This window comes from Populus nigra, chromosome 1, assembly GCF_951802175.1.
Source record: "Populus nigra chromosome 1, ddPopNigr1.1, whole genome shotgun sequence".
Lineage (NCBI taxonomy): Eukaryota > Viridiplantae > Streptophyta > Magnoliopsida > Malpighiales > Salicaceae > Populus > Populus nigra.
In genome coordinates, this window is record NC_084852.1 from 41,810,404 (window position 1) to 41,836,691 (window position 26,288).

Genomic DNA, 26,288 nt, shown 5'->3' on the forward strand with positions numbered 1-26,288 from the left:
TCAGAGTTGAAACAAACACGAAGATCAGTCCACTTCCCCTATGTGATTTATAAAGCAATCTAATTTGCCCATATACCCTTATACTTTATCATAACTGAAACAACACCCTACTAACTGTGTGTGTATATACTTTGACTTTCCCTCCTGTCTAAATATATTTATTTGGTGTCCTTCACACGTTACAAAGTACAGCAAAATCTTTTATTTTTCTAATATGAAATAAAGTTTTTTTTGGTTTATTTACCTAATATACAAACTATTTTATAACATTCCCCCACTTAACAAGTAATATTAGATTGTAATATCTTTCAAGCTAAACCTCTTCTTAGTATAAACATTTAAAATTCTAAAAAAGTCATGTTGGCAAAATAATTTAAATCAGAATTTCATTCAATAGAATTGAAAATACTACACATAAGATCTAATTAATTCTAAAAAAAATTCACTATTATTTTAGCACTAATATAGCTTTATGCTACTTCTGAATTTATAAACATTTACAATGTTTTCAAAATTTTTGTTGAAACAATACCACTTTCTATGTTTAGGAAGATCTATTTAAATTCTTTTATTTTTAAAACTTGAATTAAAACCTGTATTATTTGTTGATTCTATTTTAATTTTAGAATTATTGATTTGTTCACTAATTAAATTAGAATTAATTTGAAATTTATTTTCAATAAACTCAACATTTGTATATTCCATAATTATATTAGAACTTGAATTCAATATTTTTATATGCTTTTAAATCTTCAGCATAACCAACAAAATTTTTCTTTAAAGCTCCAGGTCTTAATTTTATCATTTTAGAATTCAGAATGCTATAAAAAATAAGACAGACCCAAACTCTAAGATAATTTAAGTTTGGTTTTCTTTTCTTTTATAATTCATATGGAGAAACTTTTAATTTTGTAAAAGTAATTCTATTATTTATATGACAAGCAACTTGAATTAAAACCTGTATTACTTGTTGACTCTATTTTAATTTCAGAATTATTGATTTGTTCACTAATTGAATTAGAATCAATTTGAAATTTATTTTCAATAAACTCAACACTTGTATATTACACAATTATATTAGAACTTGAATTCAATATTTTTATATGCTTTTAAATCTTCAGCATAACCAACAAAAATTTTCCTTTAAAGCTCCAGGTCTTAATTTTATCATTTTAAAATTCAGAACGCTATAAAAAGCAAGAAAAGCCCAAACTCTAAGATAATTTAAGTTTGGTTTTCTTTTCTTTTATAATTCATATGGAGAAACTTTTAATTTTGTAAAAGTAATTATATTATTTATATGACAAGCAGTGAGTAAAGCTTTCCCCCACAAACTAGTAGGCAACTTAGCATTCACTAACATAGAGTTAAGCATATTAACAAGTGTTATATTCTTTTTTTCTACCAAACTATTTTATTGAAGTGTATATGGAGCACTAGTTCGATGTATGATTTCATTTTCTTCATAAAATGAAGAAAATCCTATGAAAAAACACTCACCACCTTTATCACTCCTTGGAATTTTAATTTTTTTCCCCATTTGGTTTTCAAATTCTAATTTATAATTCTTGAACATTTAAAAAGCTTAATCTTTATGTTTCATTAAATAAACATAATTATACTTTGAATAGTCATCAATAAAAGTTATAAAATATCTATTTCCTCTTCTGGTTAAGATGTCATTCAATTTCATATATCAAAATGCACAAGTTCTAATAAATTTGTATTTTTTAAAACTTTAAGAAAAGCCTTTCTAGTCATCTTTGCTTAAATACATATTTCACATGCTATTTTATCTTTAATTTTTTAAAGAAATTAAATTATACTTAGCAATATATCTTAATGATCTAAAACTAATATGTGTCAAACGATCATGCCATAAAGATAAAGATAACTCAGTCATATAAATAGAAACACTAACTTTATTATTAATAATAAGTTTGAACATTCCATTATATAAGTAGCATTTCCTTACAAATAGTCTATTTTTATACAAAATAATCTTATCAAACTTTAAAACAATCTTAAAACCCTTATTACAAAGCAAATTTGTAAATACAAGATTTTTTCCTTACATCATGTACATGTAAGACATTAACCAACAATAATTTCTTTCTAGAAGTGAAATTTAGTTCAACATTTCCTTTTCTCATCACCTTTGCAATATCATAATTTTCCATTAGAACTTTTTGTCTATCTTCTACAACTTTATAATATTTGAAATGATTTTTATAGTTGCATACATGAATGGTTGCACTAGGATTATACCACCAATCATTAGACATGGTACTTGCAGTTATATAAAGTTTAACAATCACTCTAATGTGCAACTTTAAAACCATTGTAACCAACTCAATTTCATTTTCAACCACATTTGTATCATTAGAATTCTGGACATTGCAAAATTCTTCTCGTTTCTGTTTTTTTTAGAAAATTGCACTCATGTTTGTAGTGTCTTTTCTTGTAACAATTATAACAGGTATTTCCTTTCTTTTATTTGCTTGGGTCGCTTGGATTTGTGAAGTTTTTTACTGCCTCAAAAAATTTCCTCTTGTTTCTAGCATTCTTATTTTGAACATTCTGACTTCATTCAATGTAATTCATTTTTATTGCAGATTTAATGGTTAATTTGTTTACATGAATTATGGTTTCCTCTTCAATCCATAAGTATTTTTGAATATGTTCAAGAGAAAATTATTTTGTGACATGCAATAACTTCTTCATGTAATCATTCCAACAAAGAGAAAGTTAGAGGAAGTTTTGCAATTATTCCTCCTGCTTTTAATGCTTCAGGAACTTCCAATTTTAATAGCACATGTTGTAAGCATTCTATTTTAATTAAAATCATGCTAGAACATGCGTCAACTCTTCAATAGGTATTTTATGGGTGTTTGTTAAGGTAATGGTTATAACAAACAAGCTTTGAGGCGTGGAGATTATTGTCTTTAAGGCATTAATTGCCCCCCACTATATTTGATACAAAGTTAAAGCAATTTACCTTCAGGATACAATAAGGCCTCTTACTTTTCTAATATAGGATAAAATTCTCCTTGTTTATCTAGCTAATGTACAAGCTATTTTATAATAGTGAACAATCAGCTAAGGGTGAGAAATTTAATTGTTTACATATAGAAATAGAAATAGAATCTAAGTTTTGAATGGAGAGATGGTGTTCATTATTATAGGTGGAAATTTCTATGCTCACAAATCTAAAATATAAATACTAAGTTCATATATCTAAAATATAAATACTAAGTTAATATATCTTTTGAGATCTATATTTCTATTAATACTTTTTAGTGACACACTCAAATTATTATTTTGATTTCTGAAAATATAAAGTATTTTGATTTAAATCTCTTTTTTATCAGATTCCATCCATTTTAATAGTTAAATATGGCACATTGTTCACATGTTTCTTTAAAATTCTTATAGAAAAAAGTCACAAGTTGATTTCTTAGTGTTGTTTGTTTTTTCATTTTCTTACAACAACAATGTAATGATATTTTTATCATAAAAGTGGTGGAGGTTGATTTTTTTAATATAATTCCATGATAATTTCTTGATATAATTTTTTTCTTACATCTTACAATAAAACATGCACAACTTTCATATTAACAAAAACTAAAGGATGTAGAGAAATCATTATTTACCCACATCCATTGCAATGTGAATTACAATAGTAATCCATAATATTCTGTTTTTTTATTTTTATATTTTTTTATTATTAAATTTTTGTTATGATTTTTTAAAAAATATTTTTATCAATTTTATCTTTTAATATTAAGATGATTGAGAATTGAGTTTTGCAATTTGTTTATTTTCATTGGCCTTTCAATAGGTTTAACGTGATTTGCATGTTTGCCAAGATAACCTAGGCTGCCCTAGTTTACAGGTTTGGTGGAGTGCTTTTTTTTTTTTCAATTGAACTTGATTTTTTTTATCGTCTATGTTTTTCTCATATAGTTAAAAAATTAGTTTAAGAGAAAATCCATGTTATTGAATTTTATAAAGTCCATGAACTTGTTTACAGGTTTGACAAGTTTAACTTTTTTTTTTCTTTCATTCAATTTCTTTTCTTCGATTTTATCCTTAGATATTGGATTAATTGAGAATTCAATTTCATAATTAGTTTCATTTTGTTTTTTACGAGGTTATTGCAATCTTAAAAAAAAATATCGGTATTGGGTTGATATTTGATTTTGCGATCATTTATTTTTGTTATCATATATTTAAATAAAAAATAATTTTTGAAAAAAAACAAATTATAATTTTAGTAGAGTCTATAACCCAATTTACAAGTTTGACAAGTTTACCCACCGATTGTATATGCTTTTTTTTTTTGTCCTTTAATTTTTAATTGATTCTTTTTTCAATTTCATTCTTTAATATTAGATTGGTTGTGAAATAAACTGTACAATTTATTTTTGTTTACTTGCTATAGTGTTTTCACTATCTCAAATAAATGTTTATTGTATAGTTGGTGTTTAATTTTGTGAGCATATATTTTTATCATATAATACAATAAAAAAAGTTATCAGATCCAATAGAGTCCATGACTCGAGTCGCGGGGTTACTAGATTCGATCTAATCTGTCGTTGTCTTAATATTTTTTTAAAAAGTTATCATCTTGAAATTTTTCTAAAACTAAGTTTTGTTTTTATTGGTCATTCAAGTTACTTTTAAACCTATAAAATCAATCGATTTAAGTTGGACCAGATCCCATACGATTTAATTAGAAATATTTTTTTTATATTTTAAATTTTTTATTTCAATTCACACACAAGCCAAGAAACTAATTATTTACTAAATCTAATCAACTTATTTGACCCGGTAAATATGATTTATTAAAAAATAAAAAAAAGTCTAACTTGTATTAAAAATAAATTTTAAAAAATAAAAAAACTATTTTATTATATTTCTAAATTAAAAATAACTAGTACAACCGTCTATAACAATTCATTGGTAATTAAGGTGGTAATCTCTTAATTTATTCATCCCTTGTTGGGAAATGGGTGCGTCTCCACTATCCACTCCTTGGATGTCGTCGTCGTCGTCGTCTTTTCACTTGGCTTTGAAGAAAACTTCAAGTTGAAAGAGCCTTTAAAAGTCTCCACAAGAAAGAAACTTTCTTAACAAAAAGTTTTACCTTCTTGCATTAAAAAAGAAGAGCTTTTATAAGTGAAGAGATTGTCTTGATTGAATTTCTTTGTAGAAAACAAAAAACTATAGTTGCTTGTCTTTGTGAGAGATCTTAGGACACCATGGCATCTCAGGAACACTTGGACAAGATGCAGTTACGACAGAACTATAGAAATCTCTGGCACACTGATTTAATGGGCACCATTCAAGCTGATGCCCCATGTAAGAATTTATTATTTTACCAATGTTTGTTATGTAAAAAGTTGTAAACTTTGTGTTTGGTTTTTGGGGTTTGATGTTGACTTTTGTTTGTGTGTGTAATGTGCAGATTGCTGCTTGGCTTGTTGGTGGTGAGTGCTCTTTGATCTAGTTATTTATTTGCTTTGAAATGTAAATCTGATTGTTTTGTGGGTTCTTAACTTGGTATAACATGGCGTTGACTCTGATAGAGTGTCATGGCTTTGTTCAAATTTGGGCGATTTAGATTAATTTTTATTCTTTGGCAGAAAAGATTTATCCAATAGTTGTGTTTTTTTGCTAGTCGTGCTGTACTTCAGCCTACCATTCATGGCTTTTCCCTTGAGAAGTGAGGAAATATGGTTGAAGGAGATCACTCTTTGGAACTCCTTCACTGTTTTGAAGAATTGAATTCACTCTTATACTCATTCTCCTTTGGTAACTCAAGTTATTGTTCCCTTTTTCAATAAGTTTTCGGATTTTAATAAATTGGCACGGATTGCCTGGAATTTGATTGTCCACATCGCATCATTCCAACTTCTTTGAAATGAATAGTGTTTGCGAAATACATTAACTCATTAGATGGTGCCTTCCAACATGTCCAGGAATTGTACTTCCTAACAGTATAGCTCAATATATGAGGCTTGAATTCATTTCGATTGAAAATTACTATCCCTTTTATTTTGATTCATACCCACATTCTGTATCCTTCTTTCATTCTTCCCTTTGTGTTGGTTTTCTTTTATGTACCAGAGATTCCTTCTTCGTGGACATATCAAATTAGCATCAAAATGCATTTTCAAGATTGAAATGTCAAAACTAACTTGCTTTGCTCTGTTCTTTTGAATTCCTTCAAAAGCGTTGTTTGAAATTCACTTCTTGCTCTTTCCTGATTTGCAGAAAAGCAAATTAATTGTTTTGAAGTACTTTTTTTCTCAAAAATATCGAGCTTGAAAAGTGCTGTTCTATAATAACACCTATGTTTTTTTTTTTTCATGATATATTTATGAATTGTTATATAACCATTTAATTTGTGTTTTATTTGTCATATTATGCATAGATTTTTTCTTAAATCATGAAGCACCCAATTCTCCTCCTTTCTTTTGTAGTGGGCCATGTGTATCGTACCTGCTCCGCAAACGAGCACTTTACAATGACATGTCAAGGTAATTAATGCTTTTGATTCTCATATAATGTTTCAAATTTTCTGTTATTTTCTGTTTAAGCAAGCTGTCCTCTTGTTCATCACAGGTATGTTTGTTGTGCTGGTTACATGCCATGTAGTGGCAGGTGTGGTGAAAGTCGTTGCCCTGAACTTTGTCTCGCCACGGAGGTAGGGAATAGTTTGTTTTTGTCAACCAACATGTCTTATTCTATGTAGAAGTTATATTGAAAAAGAAAGAGTCATCTATAGAAGTTTTAAAGCAGGAAGCAGTCTTGGGTGTTAAAGGCTTTTTTTTGTTTCTGAAATTCTTCCATATTAGCATGTTAGATTCATTTCCCCATGTAAGTTGAAGCAATTTTGAATTAAGATGTGCATCATATAGGTATACCACAAAAATTTGGGTATCTTTCATGGTAATGTTCCTTTGTTGATTCCTAATACCTGGTGAAATATTTATCCTCCATTTAGTTTACTCTAACTAATATGAAATTGGAAGCATCCTTTCTACAATGGTGAACTAGTCAAAGGCAGAATGAAATTGGGATCATCAATATGCTTCTTCATGGATAGGAACTTGAAGATGGTTCTTGACATGCTTTTATGCTCACAATAGTCAACATATTTTAGCTTAACGCAGCCAGACACTGTATTGGAACTATCCACTCTAGTTGGTTTTATGGGTTTAAATAAGCATCAAATGCTTTTATGCCTGCCATGAAACACATTCCTGTAATTATGATGTTAGTAACCCCAGTATCACGTTTGAATTTCCAGGTATTCCTTTGCTTTGGAAATTCAGTGGCCTCTACTCGTTTTATGTTGCAAGATGAATTCAACATTCAGACAACACGGTGTGATAATTGCATTATTGTATGCTCCCTCTCTCCCTCTCTCTCAAAAACACATGTTATTTGTGCTTATTTGCAATCAGTTAACATGTTTCCTCTTCCTTTTCAGGGTTTTATGTTCTGCCTCCAACAAATTGCATGCATATTTTCTATAGTTGCGATGATTGTTGGAAGTGGAGATCTTCAAGAGGCTTCTCAGTTGCTATCTTGTTTGGCTGAACTGGTGTACTGCACGTAAGTATTTACTTCGATATCTTATCATTGAATATGCTCAACTTAATTGGTTTGCAGCTGTCTCACTGATTTTGTTGCGTCTTTTTTTCCCCTCTGGCCAGGGTTTGTGCTTGTATGCAGGTATGTTGTTGATCCACAAAACACCTTATTAACTACTGGTTTTTTGAATGACATCAAATCAGACTGCTAACTGGGTTATTTTTCAGACACAACACAAGGTTGAAATGGACAAAAGAGACGGCATGTTTGGGCCACAACCAGTGATGGCAGTGCCCCCTATTCAGCAGATGTCACGCATTGATCAGCCAATTCCTCCCTCAGTTGGATATCCACCTCAGGGATATGGACAGCCCTATGGTTATCCACCCCAGGCCCAAGGCTACCCTGCAGCAGGCTATCCTCCACCTGCTTATCCTCCATCAAACTACCCGCCCCCTGGCTATCAACCATCTGGCTATCCAAAGTGATCTTTTCACTGTGATAAATGTTGGCTTGCAATCTCAGACAACCATTTCAATGTGGCTAGTATTGGTTTGGAGGTGATAAAATGTTCGAACTTCAGAGTTGAGTGTGAAATGGGAAATAAATGAGCTGGTTCTTATCTTTACTTTGCATGAATATATGAATTGGTAAATTGTGCGTGCGTTGACTGTGCATTAAGACATAGAAATAAGTTGAGTGTGAAATGGGAAATAAATGAGCTGGTTCTTATCTTTACTTTGCATGAGTTTATGAATTGGTAAATTGTGCGTGTTATTGTGAATTTTATTGCCATTATCTCTTAGGACATAATCACTATTTTTCAGGTTGTCTTTCGTATAGTTCTCCATTATATGCTTGGACAAAGTTCTATTCTGTGCATCTGCAAAATTCGGTGCAACTCGCAGCCTGAAGAGTTGCACTTATTTATTCCTTCGCGAGGACTGGAGCTGATTCCTTGTCACATTATGTGAATAAGAGCTGATATTTGGCTATCTAGTAAATGTTATTCTCATTCATTGTTGCTGTAGAAATGATACTTCAAGAAGTAATAGCCTATTACCCTAAGAAAGAAACAAGAGCCTGTTACAAGCTTTTAGTGAGTGTAGAAGCAACAAGGCCGGATAGTTAAGGTGCTGTAGCCAGTAGTTTTTCTGTGCATTTGTTGGATCAAATTCTCTTTCTTGGTGGCTCTTTGCATTGCCTAAACTGTTTTCAAACATATTCATTTTGCTTAAAAAGTGATTTCTCAGTCTTGTTACAAAGGGATTTTCACTTTCAGTCCCAAAAAAAAAAGTAAGAAGAAAAATAAGTGTTTGGGCTAGTAAAATGAATGGATGGTTAGCCTCAAACTTACAACCACGCAGTCCAGACCGACTAAAAAGAGGCTCAATTGTACTACAAGAGCTTGAAGGGCTTTCCCATTGTAAACCCGAGAAACAAAATGTTTCGTAGCCTTATTTCGTGAGTCCATAAATCAGATCAAATTTCATCTGTCAACTTTTCTGTGGTTTTTTTTTTTCAAAATTCACAAATAAAATTACACAAGTGAGAAAAATATATTTAGTTTATAAATATGCAACACAATAAAAACATGGCAATATGTAATCATAACAAAAAGAATAGTGTGTTTAATTACTAAACAAATAAATTTGCATAAATAATTTAATTACAATCCTAGTATGCACTAATGTATATGATTAAACAAACAAAAAAAATATTTGTCGAAGCATTTTAAAATTGATCAAGATTTTTTGTTTATAAAGTTTTATTGTTCCTCACTTTGTATAAAAAAGACTTTCTTCAATAAACCTCATATTATTCCAACAATACAACCCTCTTCAGATGCACTTCTAAATAAGATCCGACGAACTAAGAAAATAGTACTAAATAATCTCTCTACAAGGATTGAATCTAAACTCTAGAAAATGAAAAAAAATGTAAGATGAAATATAGCTTAAAAAACTAGAAGAGTTAAGTTGAAAAAATAGATAAAGAAAGTAATGAATTTCTGTACAAAATCTGTTCAAAATAGTGTAGAAAAACCAACCTTTAAATATTCTTCTCCAACCCCTTTTTTATAGAGAATTTAAGGAACTAAAAACGGATGGAATTCTCCCACTAACAACTTTGATTACCCATCAGAAAACCAAAATTAAATCTGAATTTTTTTTTATTTAAATCAGGTGGATTTTAAGCTAAAAAATTTATTCAAGTATTATTGAAAGAGTTCTGAAAAAGCTGATCAAATTCTAATATCATAGACTAGACAAATTGAAAGACATAAGTCTTCATAAATCAAACTCAAGCCTAAATCTCAATTGGCAAAAAAATATTTTGTAGCATAAAAAATTATTTTATAATAAATCCAAACCCATGCCTTAACCTGGGTCAGTGTGTGCATGTGTGTGAGTTTAAACCTAAAGCTCAATTTACTTAAATCATCTCCCCTCTAAAAACTTGAGTGCTCTTTGAGTCTAATATTAACTCTTCACCTTCCTATTAAATAAATCACAATAAAATATTTTTTTTAATATGGGATATAGTTTTTAGAGGGTTTTGAGTTTCATCAAAACATGCCAACTAAGGGTTATTCAAAATTAATTTTTCATTCATCTATATTTTTTTTAAATCATATATAAAGTTTCATGTTGAATAGCTTATATTGAATATTAAATTCCAATAAAGTTTCAACCTCTAAAGTGAGTAGATCTCACTTTTAACTTGGCCTTAAATTAACCATGTTTTTTAAACAAATTTTCCAATATTTACCATCACCACCACCACCATTTTATATCTAAGTTAGAAAATAAACAGGTATTTGAATGAGGGATGACGACCTTGAATTGAACCATTAGGTATGTTCCATAAATGTTAAATTGCTTGTATCCAATATTGGAATTGGTTTATAAAACATGTAATGGGTCTTTTAAAGCCAAATTATATGTTAGGTCTACTTATGTTTGGGGTTAAAACCATGTTGGATTTTTTAAATCAACATAAGTATTTTAATATGAAATATTAATATGTTTTAAAAAACCAATTAAAAGTGAATGAGAAATTATAGACATTCATGAATTATGTGTATTGGATGGATAGAAAAGTATCAATAAAATTTATTGAGTTCTTTTCTTCATTTGTTGTTGGGTTTTCTTAGACATGTTCTAATTTTTTCTTTTACTCCAGAGGTTAAGTTTGATCTTTGTAGAGAGATATTAAGTATAATTCATTTGAGTTCGTTAGATCTTGTTTAAGAATGCATCAAAATAAGATGAAGTTGTTGACTTGCTGGAAAAAAAAATCGCACCAAGTGAGAAGTAAAAAAATCTTAAAGATAAATGATTGATCCTTGACAATAACAACAAAATTTCAACTTGATGAAATTCTAATACCTTCAATGAGTAAGTGCTTTACATGCTTTTATTTTAAATATTATTTCAATATATCTTTTAGCATGCATATTAGAAGTTAGTTTTAATCTCTTATGTATGATTTAATATTTATTTTGTATGTGTACTTGTTTTATGTTATGATTGTAAATTTGTAATGAATCTATAATTTTACATGATTATATATAAAATAAACATTATATATTCACATATCTAGTTTCATGTAGTGATATTGTACAACATACAAATCCCAGTCAACCTCGTGCACCCACTAACTCACAAACTTATCTACAAAAATAGAACTTCACAAGTATAACAATATAAACTCTACAACACACCTACATGATGATGGAACTCAAGCAAATAGCTTATCCAAATTTAGCTAAAACTTGGCATCAACGTAGGTTCACCAACATTTTCTGTCAACAACTATCAAACTTAGATGGCACCAACATTAACAATATTTCTTGAAAGCTCGACATACTTAAAATGAGTACAAATTCTAGAGCTTGTGAAGACACTTTTAGAGCTTGGAATTGCAATATCGTTATGAGAAACATGTCAGAGAAACATGTCAAAGAACCATCTCAACCTAATAGGTTAAGCTGTTAGGTGAGGTCCTAGGATATTATTTATATTATTCTCTAATACACCCCCTCAAGTGAAAGCCCTTTGGATTTGAAACTTGTACAGGCCCACATTACTTTGTGCTTATTTTTTATCAAATAAATAGGAAAGGTAATATTCAAACTTGTAACCGCTTGGTTATCAAGACTCTGATACCATGTCAAAGAACCATCTCAACTCAATAGCTTAAGCTGTTAGGTGAGGTCCTAAGATATGATTTATATTATTTTCTAACAAAACGAATCCAGACTTTGTAAACTAGAAAGAGAGGAGTAGCAGAATATATAATTTTAACTTTGAAGGACAGGGGATATTTTGTAAGAATACATTAAATTTTTGTAAATTTAGTAGGATTTTGAGAAACTTTTCGAAAGGAGGCAGTGCCATCCCTAATCACCTCCTAAATTCAACATTCTTGATCTCTATCAAGACTTGATAAAGTACATTTCCAAAATATCCAAATGTTAAAATTTAGAATTTTTATTTAAAACCTTGTATTAAAACCCTAAAAAAAAGGTTAAAAACTAAAAGAAGGAAAAAAGGTTAAAAACTAAAAGAAGGAAAAAAGGTGAGGCATGGTTATTTGCATTATTTAATCTAAAACCTGTTAGGCATCCTATGAAACAAGAGCAAATTATTTGTGAAAAAACTCCCAATGAAATTCTTGCAAAATCACTAATTTAAGCTATTTAAATTGTTTCCATATTCGTATGTAATTGTATATTTCTATAAATGTGTCTTTTTTTAAGAGGAAAAAAGAAATATAATAGGAGTTTTGAAAGCTCTTTCAAGAAAGATAGCAAAACTTGGTTTATTCACATCTTTTTCATAGTTGATATTTCTTAAGATAAAAGGGCGTTAGGAGATTTGTGTGACCTTGTGATGCATGTCACTCCAAAAACTATTTTTTTGTTTTATTATTGAATAATTTAAAGTTTTCATTTGTTTTGCTCGTTGTGGGTCCTCTGGGCATAGAAATGGTAGCATAAATAAATAAAATATTATATGTGTATAGAGAAGCCCTATGTAATGAATTAAAATATAATACCATTATCTTTTAAGTGATTCTTGTGATAAGAAAACCTTAAATCTTGGGGTCAGTTGAAGGATGACTGGACCACGCGTCGGTTGAGGCTAGCTTTGGGTGCCTTATTATCTCTCTCTATCATCTTAGCATCTCATCTTCATGTGTATATCATTGTTCAAATGTACTTAAATCTTATAAATGAAGAGCGAAGGTGTTGTGGTTACAGGTTTACAACATTTGTTGATGGCATGGTTGTAAATATAAAGATCTAAGTCTCTTAATTTGGTCAACTTGACACTATTTTTTAGTCATTTATTAGGAGCTTCGTTAAAATTATATTTGACTGACTCTTAAAATGTAGAAAAACAAGTAATCTAGATACATAATAATTTTGTTATTTCATGTTGTCATAGCTAGAAAATATACAATTCAAAAGGACAAAGTCTTAATTTGTTCAAATCTTATCTCAATTAGTCCTTTATGAATGGGATTTTTTTTATGCCACGTCTATATTGGTGCTTAAGAGATGTATTATGACTCCACTAGAAAATTGAAAAATAAATAGTGGAAATACTAATGAAAAATATTTCATCATTATTTATGGACATAAATTATGATGGAGAATTTATATCTATAATTTCCGACGGAAACAATGATAAAACAAAAAAATATATACATGAGTTGTTGAGTTGGATATGCAAGTACCAAAGTTAATTTTGGATGAAATTGAGTTAGATATTAAGTTTACAAGTTCAATTAAAAGAAGTTTCTTTTTGTTCTCGTTGTTAATTAATTGATCTAAGAACTCATATAGATATAATACTTGCTTTTGTTTTAAGCCAGGTATAATTTGAAGGAAACTATTTAAGGTTATCATCCATATAGTTTTATGAAGTTTCTAAGCAATGATGTATTTATCATTTTTTTAGAAGCTTTTAGTATTCTTAATATCCCTTTTGTGTTTATGGATTGCAAGTCACCATGTCTAAGAATTTGGTGCTCTTTTGGTGTTTGAGTTTTATGATATATCATTTGAAATTATTAGGCTTTTAGATCTTGAATGTTGTTTGCTTTATAAAATATGAACCGATGATTCTTGTAACCCAATTTTGATTTTTATCTATCCTTTTTATTGCTCTTTTGTTGAATGTGTTGAAAGTTTAAGTGTTGCTCTCTTTTAGGTTTATTGTCATTATGTTAATTATCTCCTTTTAGATACCATGTATTTAAGAAGAAATAAGTCCAAGTTCAAATAGCGTTATTGCTTCATCAAGTAATGATCGTGTTGTGAATCTAGGTAATTATTATTACAAGACATCTAATGTAGAAGTTTCTGACCAAGGCTCAACCAATGATGACAAAATAACAAGCATCCTGATATGATCTATGCAAGGGTTAGACAATCAGATTCGGTTTTTGGCTTAATATTTTTCAATGTGCAGTTTTACACTAATAAGCATAACTTTCAATTCAACCATTATATTAGACTGGAATTTTACCAGGAGTTTTCAAAGATCTTTTTTTATATTAGGTTAAATTTTAGAACAATAAGAGTTCAAAAAGACATTCAATCTTTATTAGTTTTTGTACTGGTTTTTCTATTTGTTTTTTTTTAATAATTTATAGATTTCTTATTTAACTAGGATTCCTTGTCTGCTAGGACAATATAGGTGGAAATAGTTGAGATTATTTTTTTAAGAGTTTCCATGTCATCAATTCTTATCTATTGTGGAAATAAAGCTAATAAAAAGTTCATGTCCTTCAAGGAAACTAAAAACTAAGGGGTAAAAACATGTTTATCTGGAAGGTTTCCTTATACTACATGGAAACAAAGGGGTAACAACCATTTCCTTTTGTTTTTCGGATACCTAAAAGTCATCTATACATTATATATATTAAGGCAAATTGTTTTGGGTTTATTTTAGTTCATTACATTCGAAATTATGGCTTTATATTTCAGACTTGGGCTTTTTATTATTTTTATGTTTTGGGCTTTTCTTTAAGTACTTTGGGCTTTATTTAAATTGGGCTTAATATCAACTTATTAGGGTTAGGTTAAGTTTACATTATAAATACTTTTTTGTAAGATTTATTATCAAGATTCCAATAATTTTGCTATTATTGCGTATTGTTGCTTGTGTGTGAGAGGATTTTTATACTTTCAATTTTTCATTGAATTGTCTTAACTTATTATAGAATAATTGTTTTCTTGGCATCTTCCTTGTACTTCTTATTCATGATTCTTTATAATCGTTGGGTGAGGTTTTATTTCAATAGTTTTAGTACCTCGGTCAAGGTAATCATTATGTTGAGCTTTTATCAACCAAATTTAGTTTTAGCTTTCTTAGATTTGTTCTTTCTGGCGTATGAGTTTTAGGTTTCTTACCTTTCGGGTTTGCATCAATTAGTATCAGAGTAAGCTTTAAAATTAGAATTTTGGTAGGACGAGAGCAACGAGGCATTTCTCATGAGAATGAAAAATCACAATGCAACTAGGTAAATTTAAATCAACTAATGTTATATTATTTTAAACTTGTTTCTTCTATTTTCTTATCTAATTTCTATTTAATAATTTTTTATATTAGGTTGCATGTTTTTGGTATGTTACCAACAAATAAGCAATTAGAAAGGTTAGCTCAGATGATGTAAAGAAATGAAAAAGTTATAAATCGAGGCATGTCACATTGAGCAACTGGTCATTGTATTAGAAATTTATGGCTTCAAAAAGTTTTACAAAATACTCATGATCTGGTATATAAAATATAAATAAAGAAATATATGGTTTGGCAATTTTATTTATTAACCATGCAAAGTGCTTAGTCAGAAATCGTTGTTCATATATATATATATATATATATATATATATATATATATATGTATATTATTTTTCTCTTGTTCTAGTATCATGTTATTTGTGAGACTTTAAACAATGTTTTTTTTTTTTTTGCATAGAACTCGAGTGTGAAAAAGTTTATTATTGGTTTAAGATTGTTTATTTGCATTAATAATCTAAAATTTTCTTACCTAATTTAGAAGTTTGACATTTTTTTGTTTTTTTATAGGAGACATATAACACCAACATGGTTGTAAAATTTGACAAAGACACTTCCACCCATCCTCCTTGCGATCCTCAAGTGTGGTATGAAGTTGTTGCCGGTAATAGATCTGATAGAAATTGGGTTTATGGTATACATATGGCACTGACTCGAGAACTGAGGGCGGGTTGTACTATTTCAATTATGGACACAACGCATTTTGACCCGAGCTATACATCACATGACTTTGATGAGATTGTCTAAAATAGGATTTAGGAACAACTATCTATTGAGATGCATAATATGAGAGCAAGAATGAGAGCAAAACTCCAACAATAAAATATGATATATTAAGCTCAAATGAGTGCAACTACGAATATATCTTTTTCTCCCTTTTTTCTGGACCTTCTGGTTCAATATTTTTTTCTTTCTCTCTACCTTCTTAAGAATTGTAACGTGTTGTTCATACCTATCTACATATATTTAAAAAATATTTGTGTATGAATTTTTGTATATCTTATTATTGTGAACTATTTAAATGAATTGTGAAATTTGTATTAGTAAATTTCATTTTGGAGATGCATTTTTATTGTGATTTATGGTGAACCATCTCATCATTATTGTGGTTGGGGATCATAAAAAAAAATTGCAATTTTTTATGGAATCGCCAACAAAAGATTCTGTCGGGAGACTAAACGGCTATGAATTGCCACAAAAGAAAATGAAATCCCAACGAGATACAAAGAAGAAAGCAATTGCTGACCAGAATCCCAGGGGAAAATGAAAAGGTTCCTCAAAATCTGGACAGCATACATAAGCACTTTCATGTTCGTGTTCTATTAATAAACGAATAAGATCAAAATATGGTGCTACAATGCTCAGTTGCTTGGATGGTATATCTGTGAAGATAACTTAATTAATTGAAGCTAGCTACCTTGCCTTTCAAGAGCTGCACCAAACTCAAAGAAATGTGAAGTGGTAGAAAGCAGGATGCATTGATGTTCAGATATATTTACAGTGGCTCTTTGAACTTAGATTCCAAATCCAACTAGAAATTGCAATGAACAGCAAAACCATTAACGTCTTGCTGTGAGGCCTCGATTTTGTCTGCTTCTACCAACAGTTAATAATGTCACCTTCAATAATCATTATTTATGGTTGGCAAACCCAACACACACGCAAAAAAGAAACCAGAAAATGAAAACAAACATTATCCACGCCTACGTACAAAATATCACGAGTATTATGAATGAGCTAGAGAAAAGTGTAATGATCCTCTACCCAGTAAACCAAAATATCTAAAATTAAATTATCTAGTAGGTGGATTAGTAGTTTGGAATCAAGAAATTAGTTCGAGTCCTGTGATTGATAATATAATATTCAATTGAAACTTACATGGTCGTTAACTTTAAGACTCGTAGAATTAGTCGAGTTACACACAAATTAACCTGGACATCCATGTTAATAAAAAAAATATATTCAAAATTATTAGGAAGAAGACATTAAAAAAGAAAACAATTAATTTATTAGAAAACGCAAACCACCTCTACCACTGGTAGAAGTTTGGAGTTGAAATGTGTGGTTAAGACACATCTCAATTGGAATGCATCTCCTACAAATTGAAATTAGTTGTTAAACAGAGACCATGTTGTAGGAAAATTTTTTTATGAAAACATATCAAGGAAATAACTTTGAGACTAACAATATTGAAGCTCATTAACCAATAAAAAGGGAAACAATATCTATATATACAGAAAATCTAATTCTAACACCCTCAAATTTCTCTCTCTCTGTTTTTTTTTCCTCGCATCACTTTGGGTATACTTACAAAACATACTCAACTCAAACCCCCCCGACACCACCCCCCCCCCCCCCCCAAAAAAAAAAAAAACTCTCTTCTCTTCTCCTTTTCTTTTCTTTTTATAGAAAGAGAAAATTACTAAAAGTCTACTACAAGTCAGGAATTTGTGAATACTCCCCATAAAAATCAGGAATACCAGAAGCAGCCCATAACCTTTCGTTGAAACTCTCCTGCATATCATCAGGAATTACTGGTGTCCTACAAAGTGGACAAGTTATCTGATCGTACCCCATCCAACGGTCCAAACAGCACTTGTGAAATATATGGCGACAGTTTGCAAGCCGTCTGATCTCATCAACCTCTTTAAACTCATAAAGACAAACAGCACAGCAGTCAGCAGAAGGATCAACAAGTTCTGAAAACTTGACAACAGGAAGGATCTCACGGATGAGAAGGGCGGAGACTGAGTGGTTGTGGAATTCAGGGACACGAAATGGAGGGATATTGTTGGTTGAAGAGGAAGAAGTATTGGGCTCAAGAAAGTCAGGGAGGCCTAGGTAGTGAAAGAGAGTGTTTATTAGTTTTCTGAAGAAACCCAGAACAGAAAGTGCGTGGAGAAGGAGTTTTGGGAGAAGTAGTTCTGAATAGCCAACAGGAAAACCCATGTTGTTCTACTTGTGTTTTTCTTTTATGTCAGAGAGAGAGAGTGAGAGAGAGAAATGGAGGGGAGAAGGGTGGGTTATATAGGAGCTCTGGTGTCCGAGTTCAGATTTTACCATAGCTGCACAAATAATATAGGGAGGGAGCTAGGGAATAAGAAAGGATTTCACTTATGTCTTGTTCATGGGCCTGTTTACAGGTAGGTAAGAGTTTGGTACAATGTTAAAGGGAACATGCCACGGGTAGCCCTTTTTACAGGTAGGTTAGAGTTGGGTGCACTGTTAAAAGGACAGTGATGGGACAGCCGCGTTTGGGGTTTCTGTCTCATGTGATGATTCTTACATGTTTTTTAAAAGTTAAATTAATATTTTTTTATATAGTTTTTGATATATTAATAATAAAAAAAATTCATTAATCTTTTTTTATCAACCATTAACGACAAAATTCCCCAGACTTTCATTTCAATTATATAAAGAGTTATATGTATCATAAACTGCATCATTTTGCCTATGTTTCTCTGGGCTTATAGCAAGAGACATAAATTCGTATTTGGTTCTCTTACCTTAAATTAGAAGAGGGGTGTATATTTGGAAAGAAGAAGATTATAATATATTTTACATTGAATTTACAAGTTATCAATTGTTATTAACTTATAGCTAGATGTTTAAAATAGTAAGTGACAAGGTCGCATTTTCTTTTCATCTTGAGATCTCTTGGGCTAGAATGAACTGTGACCATGAGCTATTGAAATGGACAGGAAGGACGAGGTTCGACCTTCAAGGCTGGAACTCTCCTCTGGTTAGATCAGTAAGCGTGTGGAAATGGCAGCCAAACAACATGAGCAAAATCAAACCCTCGATCACCTGTAAAATAAGCTCCCTGATAAATTTAAAGGATCTTCCAACACTTAAGTCAGTATCAATAAAGAGGGAGGAAAGCTTTTATGGAGTGTGAAGTGTGTGCGAAGATACACTGAAGATTAGGGGGGGCCAAAAGAAGATCTCAGGGCCTCAGTTATGTGCAAGTTCTTGTCTTTTATATTGAGGTTGTTTCTATAAATTTCTTGTTTTTATTGGTCGTGATTACCCTTTGATAGGACTAGTCATGAAAAGGATGAGGAGTTTCTGATGACTCCATTAATTTTCTTTGTTAGCTCAGGAGGGGAAATACAGGGTGTCATCCATGCTCAGGGAAGGTTTTATTTTGCAATGATAAATCATTACCGACCCGAGAATAGAAATTTTGAGCTCATGGTGCGACTATAGAGTTTAATTTTTCTTGTTTAAAAGTGTGGTTGTGGTTATTTTTTAAAATATTTTTTATGTCGAAATGCATTAAAATAATATTTTTTTATTTTTAAAAAATTATTTTTGAGATCAGCAAATCAAAACGATCTAAAACATGTCAAAAATTTTAATTTTTAATAAAAAAAATTTAAATTTATTTTAAAAACACGAGTTGACATGTGTTTCTATACCTTAAAATTTACCTTGAAGATGGAGTTTTTCTATGTTTTTAGAAATGAGACTTGCCCTAAAATTATTTTTTATTTTAAAAAATTAAAAAAATATATTATTTTAATATATATTTAAATAATAAATACTTTAAAAAACAATTATTACTATAATATCAAATACCACTTTAATAAAATAAAATTACAAACATAGCACGTTTAAGGGTCTTAAAGCCCATCCCCTTTGTTTATATGGACAAAACCTAATTTTTCTAGTTAGGTACACTTATCATGTCACATATAATGATTGTGATTAGGGAATATTAAACGAATGACCATATGGAATTTATGATAATGGTGTTATTAGGGTTTACATGACGTGCGTGGTGATTAGGGATGGCTAATCAATCTACACTTCAACGAATAAAGAAGCATTTATATACACCCTTCGCGATGATTGTCATCATAATCCAAAAAAGGACTAAGAGACTTGTAATTTGAATGTTCAAGCATCTCACCCACATTTGACATTGTTGAGAAGTAATGAATAATGGTTCAATCCAATGTATGAACATTAGCCTTGGATGACAATTACACTTCGGCTTGATAAGATTAACTAATTCAAATATTCTTAGATAATTAATTAGATGGCAAAGAATATTATTATTAGCAGGAATCCTCAAATATCGAGGAATGGGCCAAGAATGGGATGAGGGAGACATGAATTGAAATGCCCTAGACATGAAGTGGGCAACGGTTCCACCTATCATCCACAAAACAAGCTAGGCATGCATTAAAGGAACAAGAAATCAAATGAAAAGATCATGTAGTCATGGCTTGTTGGGGGCGTCATACTTGGTGTCACTGTCCCCTTTCTAAGTGGTTTCAAATGGCCTTGAGCGGACTGATTTGAGACAGTGTTCGATCCATCTATCCCTCTCCTGTGGTCTTCTTTATGTTAAATCCCTATCAAGACGTTGCTCCACATAACCACTTGCTAGTTCCCTTTTATCTATAGAGTCGTATATTTGAAGAGCAAGTAAGATATCGTTGACCTCCATGAAAGCACATGCTAGCAAGTTGAATTCCATCCCTGGATAAAAACCGAATCCTAGCTAGCTAGAGCTTTCATTGCCAGAACTCGAAGTGAAACCATAATTTCAATGCATCGTGGACTTTCAAATAATGCATAGATCGATCGACTAGATTCTTAATTTGGCAGAATACCGTTTTCTTCTATGAGAATCCGGTGAAGCCTTAGACGCAAAATATTGTTATGTAATTAATGACATGCATTTATATATGATCATTTGAAAGAGACATTTTTTTACCTTCAAGATCTGATATTTTCATTCAAATATTTCAAGTTATAATCTTAAAAAGAATAAAATGAAATTTAGAAATTAAAAAAAAAAGGAAAAAAAAGTCTTATTGTGTAATTCAAGATCCATTACATCACTTGTTGAGCCAAAAATATAAATGGAACAAAACATTTAAATAAATAATATTGTCATGAGAAAGTTAATATGATCACCTTAAGTTGTATCTCTCGTAGACGCTTGTTTGTTTTTGTAGTGGGGAAGGGCGACCCGGACAAATAGCCAAGCAAGATGGGTTAAGGGTTGGCCTCTTGCGTGTAGGGGCTCGGACCCTCATGCCCACCATGCACCGTAGCCGAAGCTGGCTCTGACATGTCTCCAATAGAGCCACGACACGTTTGGACCCACCTACTAACACCATCCCATTTACACCACCACACCCACCTCCCAGACCAATAGGAAAGGAAGCCGTAACTTGTTACCATCACCACCTTTGTCTCATCTCTTGTTTTTACATTCATGCCGTGGAGTTCCAATCTGAATCATAATTGTTTTTTGTTTGTTTGTTTATGTTGCCATCATATACAGATTGCTAGTCCACGTTATGTAATTCCTGCAATTTTATATTAACATTTGCGTTTAATTTAATTATCCATTCATCGTATATATATATGATCATAAAAAAATAATCCTATAGCTAGATGTTTGGTGGAGAAGAAAGTGACCAGTAGTCGTTTGGTTTAATGGTTTTCTTTTCTTCCAAACAGGAGAAAACAAAGAATCTGATATTCAAAAGAAAGAAAAGAGATCGAAAATGGGTTGAAGTAGACTAGCGATCGTTGTTAGCATACATTTGAATACGTACGGGTGACGCCATAGAAATGGGTTTGTGCTGGTTGCCAACTGCCTAGAAGTTGACAGATGAACTTTGATTTCAAACTTGGATGATTGATAGATACGTTTGTTTTTCGATATTATCTTATTACAAGTTAAGATGTGAATGCCTGATCAATGGTCTATTTATAAGTTTAAATAATTAATTTTAATATTTAAAAATTGATTTATGAATACCTTCAATTAACCAACGACATTAAAGGTTAATATTTAACACAATTCAAATAAAGCTAGAGCTTGCGTTTTTAGCTAAGTTTGTTGGCATTCGGCCCTATTACAACCAGATTTAACAAGGAGCTAGGCCAGCTAAATCAAACATTGATCACCCCGCATTACTGAAAGTGCAAGGCAAATCACTTTGAGCTAAATTAATATATATTGCCCTAGTGAGCTACCCTAAATTAATTAATTAAGAAGTGACCTTCAATATTAAAAGTGTATGTGTGTGTGTGTGTGTGTACATGCACACACACACAAGATTTAGGGAATATACTCATATATACCCGAACCTTTTCTTTACCCTTTTCATTTTTTATAGGAAAATTAAGATTTTTAATGAAATAATATTTTAGGCGAAAAATTAACTACTTGACCTTAAATTAAATAATGAAAAAGGTGGCTAGCAAGAAAGGAAAGAAATTAAGAGGGATATTGCCACGAAGTTTTCTGTAGAATATTATGCCGTGTCGTTAATTATACATGCCTTACATACACGCAGAAAGAATCCTCGCATAAATTGGTCCTTAATTGGAACAACTTGATCAATATCTTAATTCATGCGATTGAAAAAAAATTAGTATTTCTGATCTTAATTTCCTACAAAAGGTGATTTCTCCTAATGAAAGGGTTATTAATTGGATTTGGCTCTGCATGTCTACACCATCCTTGGTTTTGTATGTTTTTACTTGGCCACCATGAGACGCCGGAGTAACATGGCTTGGAAAACATAAAGCATCAAGGCATGCAGAATAGGACAGCTTGGCCAAACAGAACCACTTGCTCAGAGATGAGCTTGCTTAATTCTCCTTTTTAATGAGAATATATATATATATATATATATATATATATATATACACTCATTAATTAAGTACTATATATAGTACCTTGGCAGAGATACGTACACACAAGAGAATTAATTAAAGAAGTCTTACAGCTAATTAATGACAGGAAATTAACAAGTGATACAAGTATATCCACTGTCTATAATGTCTCCCTTGTTAGTGTCTTGAAAAACAGTGTGGGTTTCCAGACATGTTGATGTCTCCTCCCTTTCGCAGAATTAGCTTAATAATAACTGGTTACTACACTTTACGTTGTACCCACGTTTTGTTTGTGGCAGAAATTGAGGAGAAGGGACTTATTTATTCAATAATTAAACAGCAATGATTAATAAAGTGATAATCAGTTTGCTAATCTCTATCTTTTCTGCCCAACATTCTTTAATTTGCTCTCTACTTATGTGGGAGCATCGTCCGTACCACAGTGGCCTTTTGTACTCTTATTTCGGCTTTTATTTTGATCTGAATTCCCTACCAATTGGTTGTCATTGCCTAACTTGTTCTTGCAGCTTCTAGGAGTCCACATCTCTTGGCATTTTATATTTTCAATGTTTTTCTCTTCTGGCATCTAAGATGTAATAATGGATCTCCATTTAAGATCAATATTACAGTAGCTTTTATGATCACAGTTTGCAAAAAATAATTAAAAAAAACATTTTTATTTGTAATTAATTGGTTTAGGTAAAATATGTGTTTAATAAAAATTATAGTTATAATTGTTGTTCGACCAAACATATGTCATAATATACGTTTAGTTAAAATTATAATTGAAAATTTTATTGCACATAAAATGACAAAAAAACACACAAATTTATTTTTTATTTTTAAAATAGCAAAATTACCAAATAGGAAAAACAATAAATGGAATGTGGTCAAAATTACCAAATTCAGAAGTGGTAAACATGTTGATCTTCTCAATTACACTCATCCTTCTTGATGATTTTAATCCATATTAGGTTTTCAAATCGAAGCAAGGACTTTGAAATATTATTACATTCATCCTAAACATATTAACACAACATATCCAATGTCCATGCAAAAATTCATTCAATCATCGCCAGGGGTGGAGACAGGGGGAGGCTGGTAGGGGCCGGGGCCCCTGCAAGGAAATTTGTTTTCCAGCCCCCTTTAAGTTCATTCTTAGTATTTTTATAAAACACTGCATAAATTACAGTATTTTGCCCCCTTTAATTTTATGTTTTGGTTCCGCCCCTATTCATCGCATTCTTATGTTATAAAAAACCATAACAGTAATGGCTATCATAACAGTGGAAAATAGTACACTAAGTTATTGATAGATCCTTATCCAAACTATTTTTGTAATTGAACAATAAAAATTAATATTAGGCTCATGAAAATTTATATGTATGCATGAACAAATCAAGCTATAACATGGGAAAAAAATGTAATAACTTATCTACCACCAACACAACTGAAATATGAACATCATAAAAGAAAAAATATATATATTAGAAGTTGTTAATATTCAGATTTAACAAAGATTAAGAGATTGTTCCTAACCTCATGGTTTAAGGTTTCATTTTCTTTCAAACATTAATTTCATCCATGTAAATTTTTTTTCTTTACTTCCCATTGCTGCCCACATTTCCCTCATACTTCTAACGAAGAACAACTTGGTAGAAGAAACATATAGATCACTACCAAACACAACATCTTGCGTAGAACGAAAATCCTCAATCACCTTTTCTATGATGCACCCTTTTCTTATCCCTAGAAATGAATGTGTAATCACTCGTGCTAGACACACTATCAATTAAGCAATCTAAACATGAAAAACATTGTGCTCTAATGCCAAAACCTCTTTTTTTCTCGCTCTTATTTGTTAATTGTAGAGTGGCTTTTATCTTCCCACTACTAGTAATGTTGGTACTATTATTCGCAACATTAACGTTAACTACCATGTTACTCATATCCTCAATAAAATTTGGTAAACTATCATTCTCGGGATCTTCATTTCCTTCCTCGAGATTCAAATATTCATTAATATTATTCCTTAATCCATCATCCTCCTATTATAATCGAACATATTTACTTGAGAAAAGCCTAAAGAAATTGTTTAATTGCAATAATATTTGTAAGCATAATATCATATTTACAACATAATATATGCTCATTCAAAATATATGTTCAGTATCGTGCCTTTGTCAATTGCCTTTATACAAATGTCTCAAAAAAATATAACATCTCTCTAGTCCAACATGCTTTATCTTGACCTTGAGATTCTTCCATATTCTTAGTTGCAATATGGTATTTCTAAAGAAATGATTAAATTGTTTAATGTATCAGCTACAAAGTGATTATTAACAATAAGCATATTCAAATTATGTGAAAAACATTTGATGACAATAACGTTTAGATATAGTTGTGGTGTTGGCTAATAACAAGCAAAACAAATATAGTAGGCATGGGAAAGGGGGAAACAAAGTAGTGAAAGACATAAATGAAGGCTTAAGATAGTTACAACCAATGATGTTGCTACCAAAAAATTAAAAAACAGAAATGTGGCACATCACATTAAAAAAAAATAGTGAAATATCATCTAAAATTTCCATTAAATGAAAATAATAACAAATTATATTTTAAAAATGATGTATATTACACAATAAATCTAAATCAATCCAATGAAAGATAGAAAGCAAGAATGATAAAATACATAAAAGAAGAAGCATGATAGAAACAACAACTTTTATTGAACCGAATCCAATAATAATAAGAAACAACCATGTAACATGATGAGTTTGCATTTTGTAGGCACTCAATGGATAAAATGAATCTTTCAAACCATAATAAGTTTCATACATAAGTACTTCTTTTCATGTACTAAATAGCCCGAGATGGAATGGTCTAAAATTAGGCCCTGTCTTTTGGATGCATGTTATTTAATTGTTTGATCATAACCATACATCTTCAAACCTTATATTAAATTATTTTATCCTATGTTAAGAGACTCTGGATGAAATGTTCTCATAAGAGACCCTGTCCTTTGGATGTCAATTAAGAAATAATAGGGCTAATTATAATGGTTCATGAAATAACCTCATATGGTAAGGTTCAATGTCGAGCCCTATTCTTTAGATGTTGTTTTATGGATAACAACATACCAGTTTAGACAAACCTAAGCATACAAGCACATTAAAACACATTTTATCATTGAAAACATATAGTAATACAACTTATTTTAGGTAAGTTTTTAGTTATCATAAAACTAAATGGTAACCTTTTTTATCCTTTTTACACATTAGCTCGCCTCAATGTCCACTGTGACAATATGCACAGTCAAATACCCATGTATTTTAGTTATATCATATAATATATAATGTACAATGTATAACTTTTTTTAGCTTTTTTAAGCTTAACACTAGTTTCATACATGATGTACGTTGCAGGGTTACTGATGTT

The 26,288-nt window shown here is 30.7% G+C and overlaps 2 protein-coding genes across 2 annotated transcripts; one reads left to right on the plus strand and one right to left on the minus strand.

Moving 5' to 3' along the window:
- The first annotated feature begins 5,001 nt into the window (after positions 1 to 5,001).
- Positions 5,002 to 8,343, plus strand: LOC133684085 (uncharacterized). Its single transcript, XM_062106814.1, has 8 exons — positions 5,002 to 5,364; positions 5,471 to 5,492; positions 6,489 to 6,545; positions 6,631 to 6,712; positions 7,319 to 7,414; positions 7,502 to 7,626; positions 7,728 to 7,746; positions 7,833 to 8,343. The coding sequence occupies exons 1-8, from the start codon at positions 5,265 to 5,267 to the stop codon at positions 8,091 to 8,093; spliced, it is 762 nt and encodes a 253-aa protein (XP_061962798.1). The 5' UTR covers positions 5,002 to 5,264; the 3' UTR covers positions 8,094 to 8,343.
- Positions 8,344 to 17,590: 9,247 nt separating this feature from the next.
- Positions 17,591 to 18,325, minus strand: LOC133703717 (brassinosteroid-responsive RING protein 1-like). Its single transcript, XM_062128332.1, has one exon. It carries the CDS (start codon positions 18,147 to 18,149, stop codon positions 17,634 to 17,636), a length of 516 nt encoding a protein of 171 aa, XP_061984316.1. The 5' UTR covers positions 18,150 to 18,325; the 3' UTR covers positions 17,591 to 17,633.
- Between the last annotated feature and the right edge of the window lie 7,963 nt (positions 18,326 to 26,288).

Bases quoted from the DNA above. Each gene is read 5' to 3' on its own strand.
- LOC133703717 (XM_062128332.1), bottom strand. From the start codon at position 18,149: ATGGGTTTTCCTGTTGGCTATTCAGAACTACTTCTCCCAAAACTCCTT.
- LOC133684085 (XM_062106814.1), top strand. From the start codon at position 5,265: ATGGCATCTCAGGAACACTTGGACAAGATGCAGTTACGACAGAACTAT. The intron at 5,493-6,488 runs GTGAGTGCTCTT...TTTCTTTTGTAG, and splicing joins TGCTGCTTGGCTTGTTGGTG to TGGGCCATGTGTATCGTACC. The intron at 6,546-6,630 runs GTAATTAATGCT...TGTTCATCACAG, and splicing joins CTTTACAATGACATGTCAAG to GTATGTTTGTTGTGCTGGTT.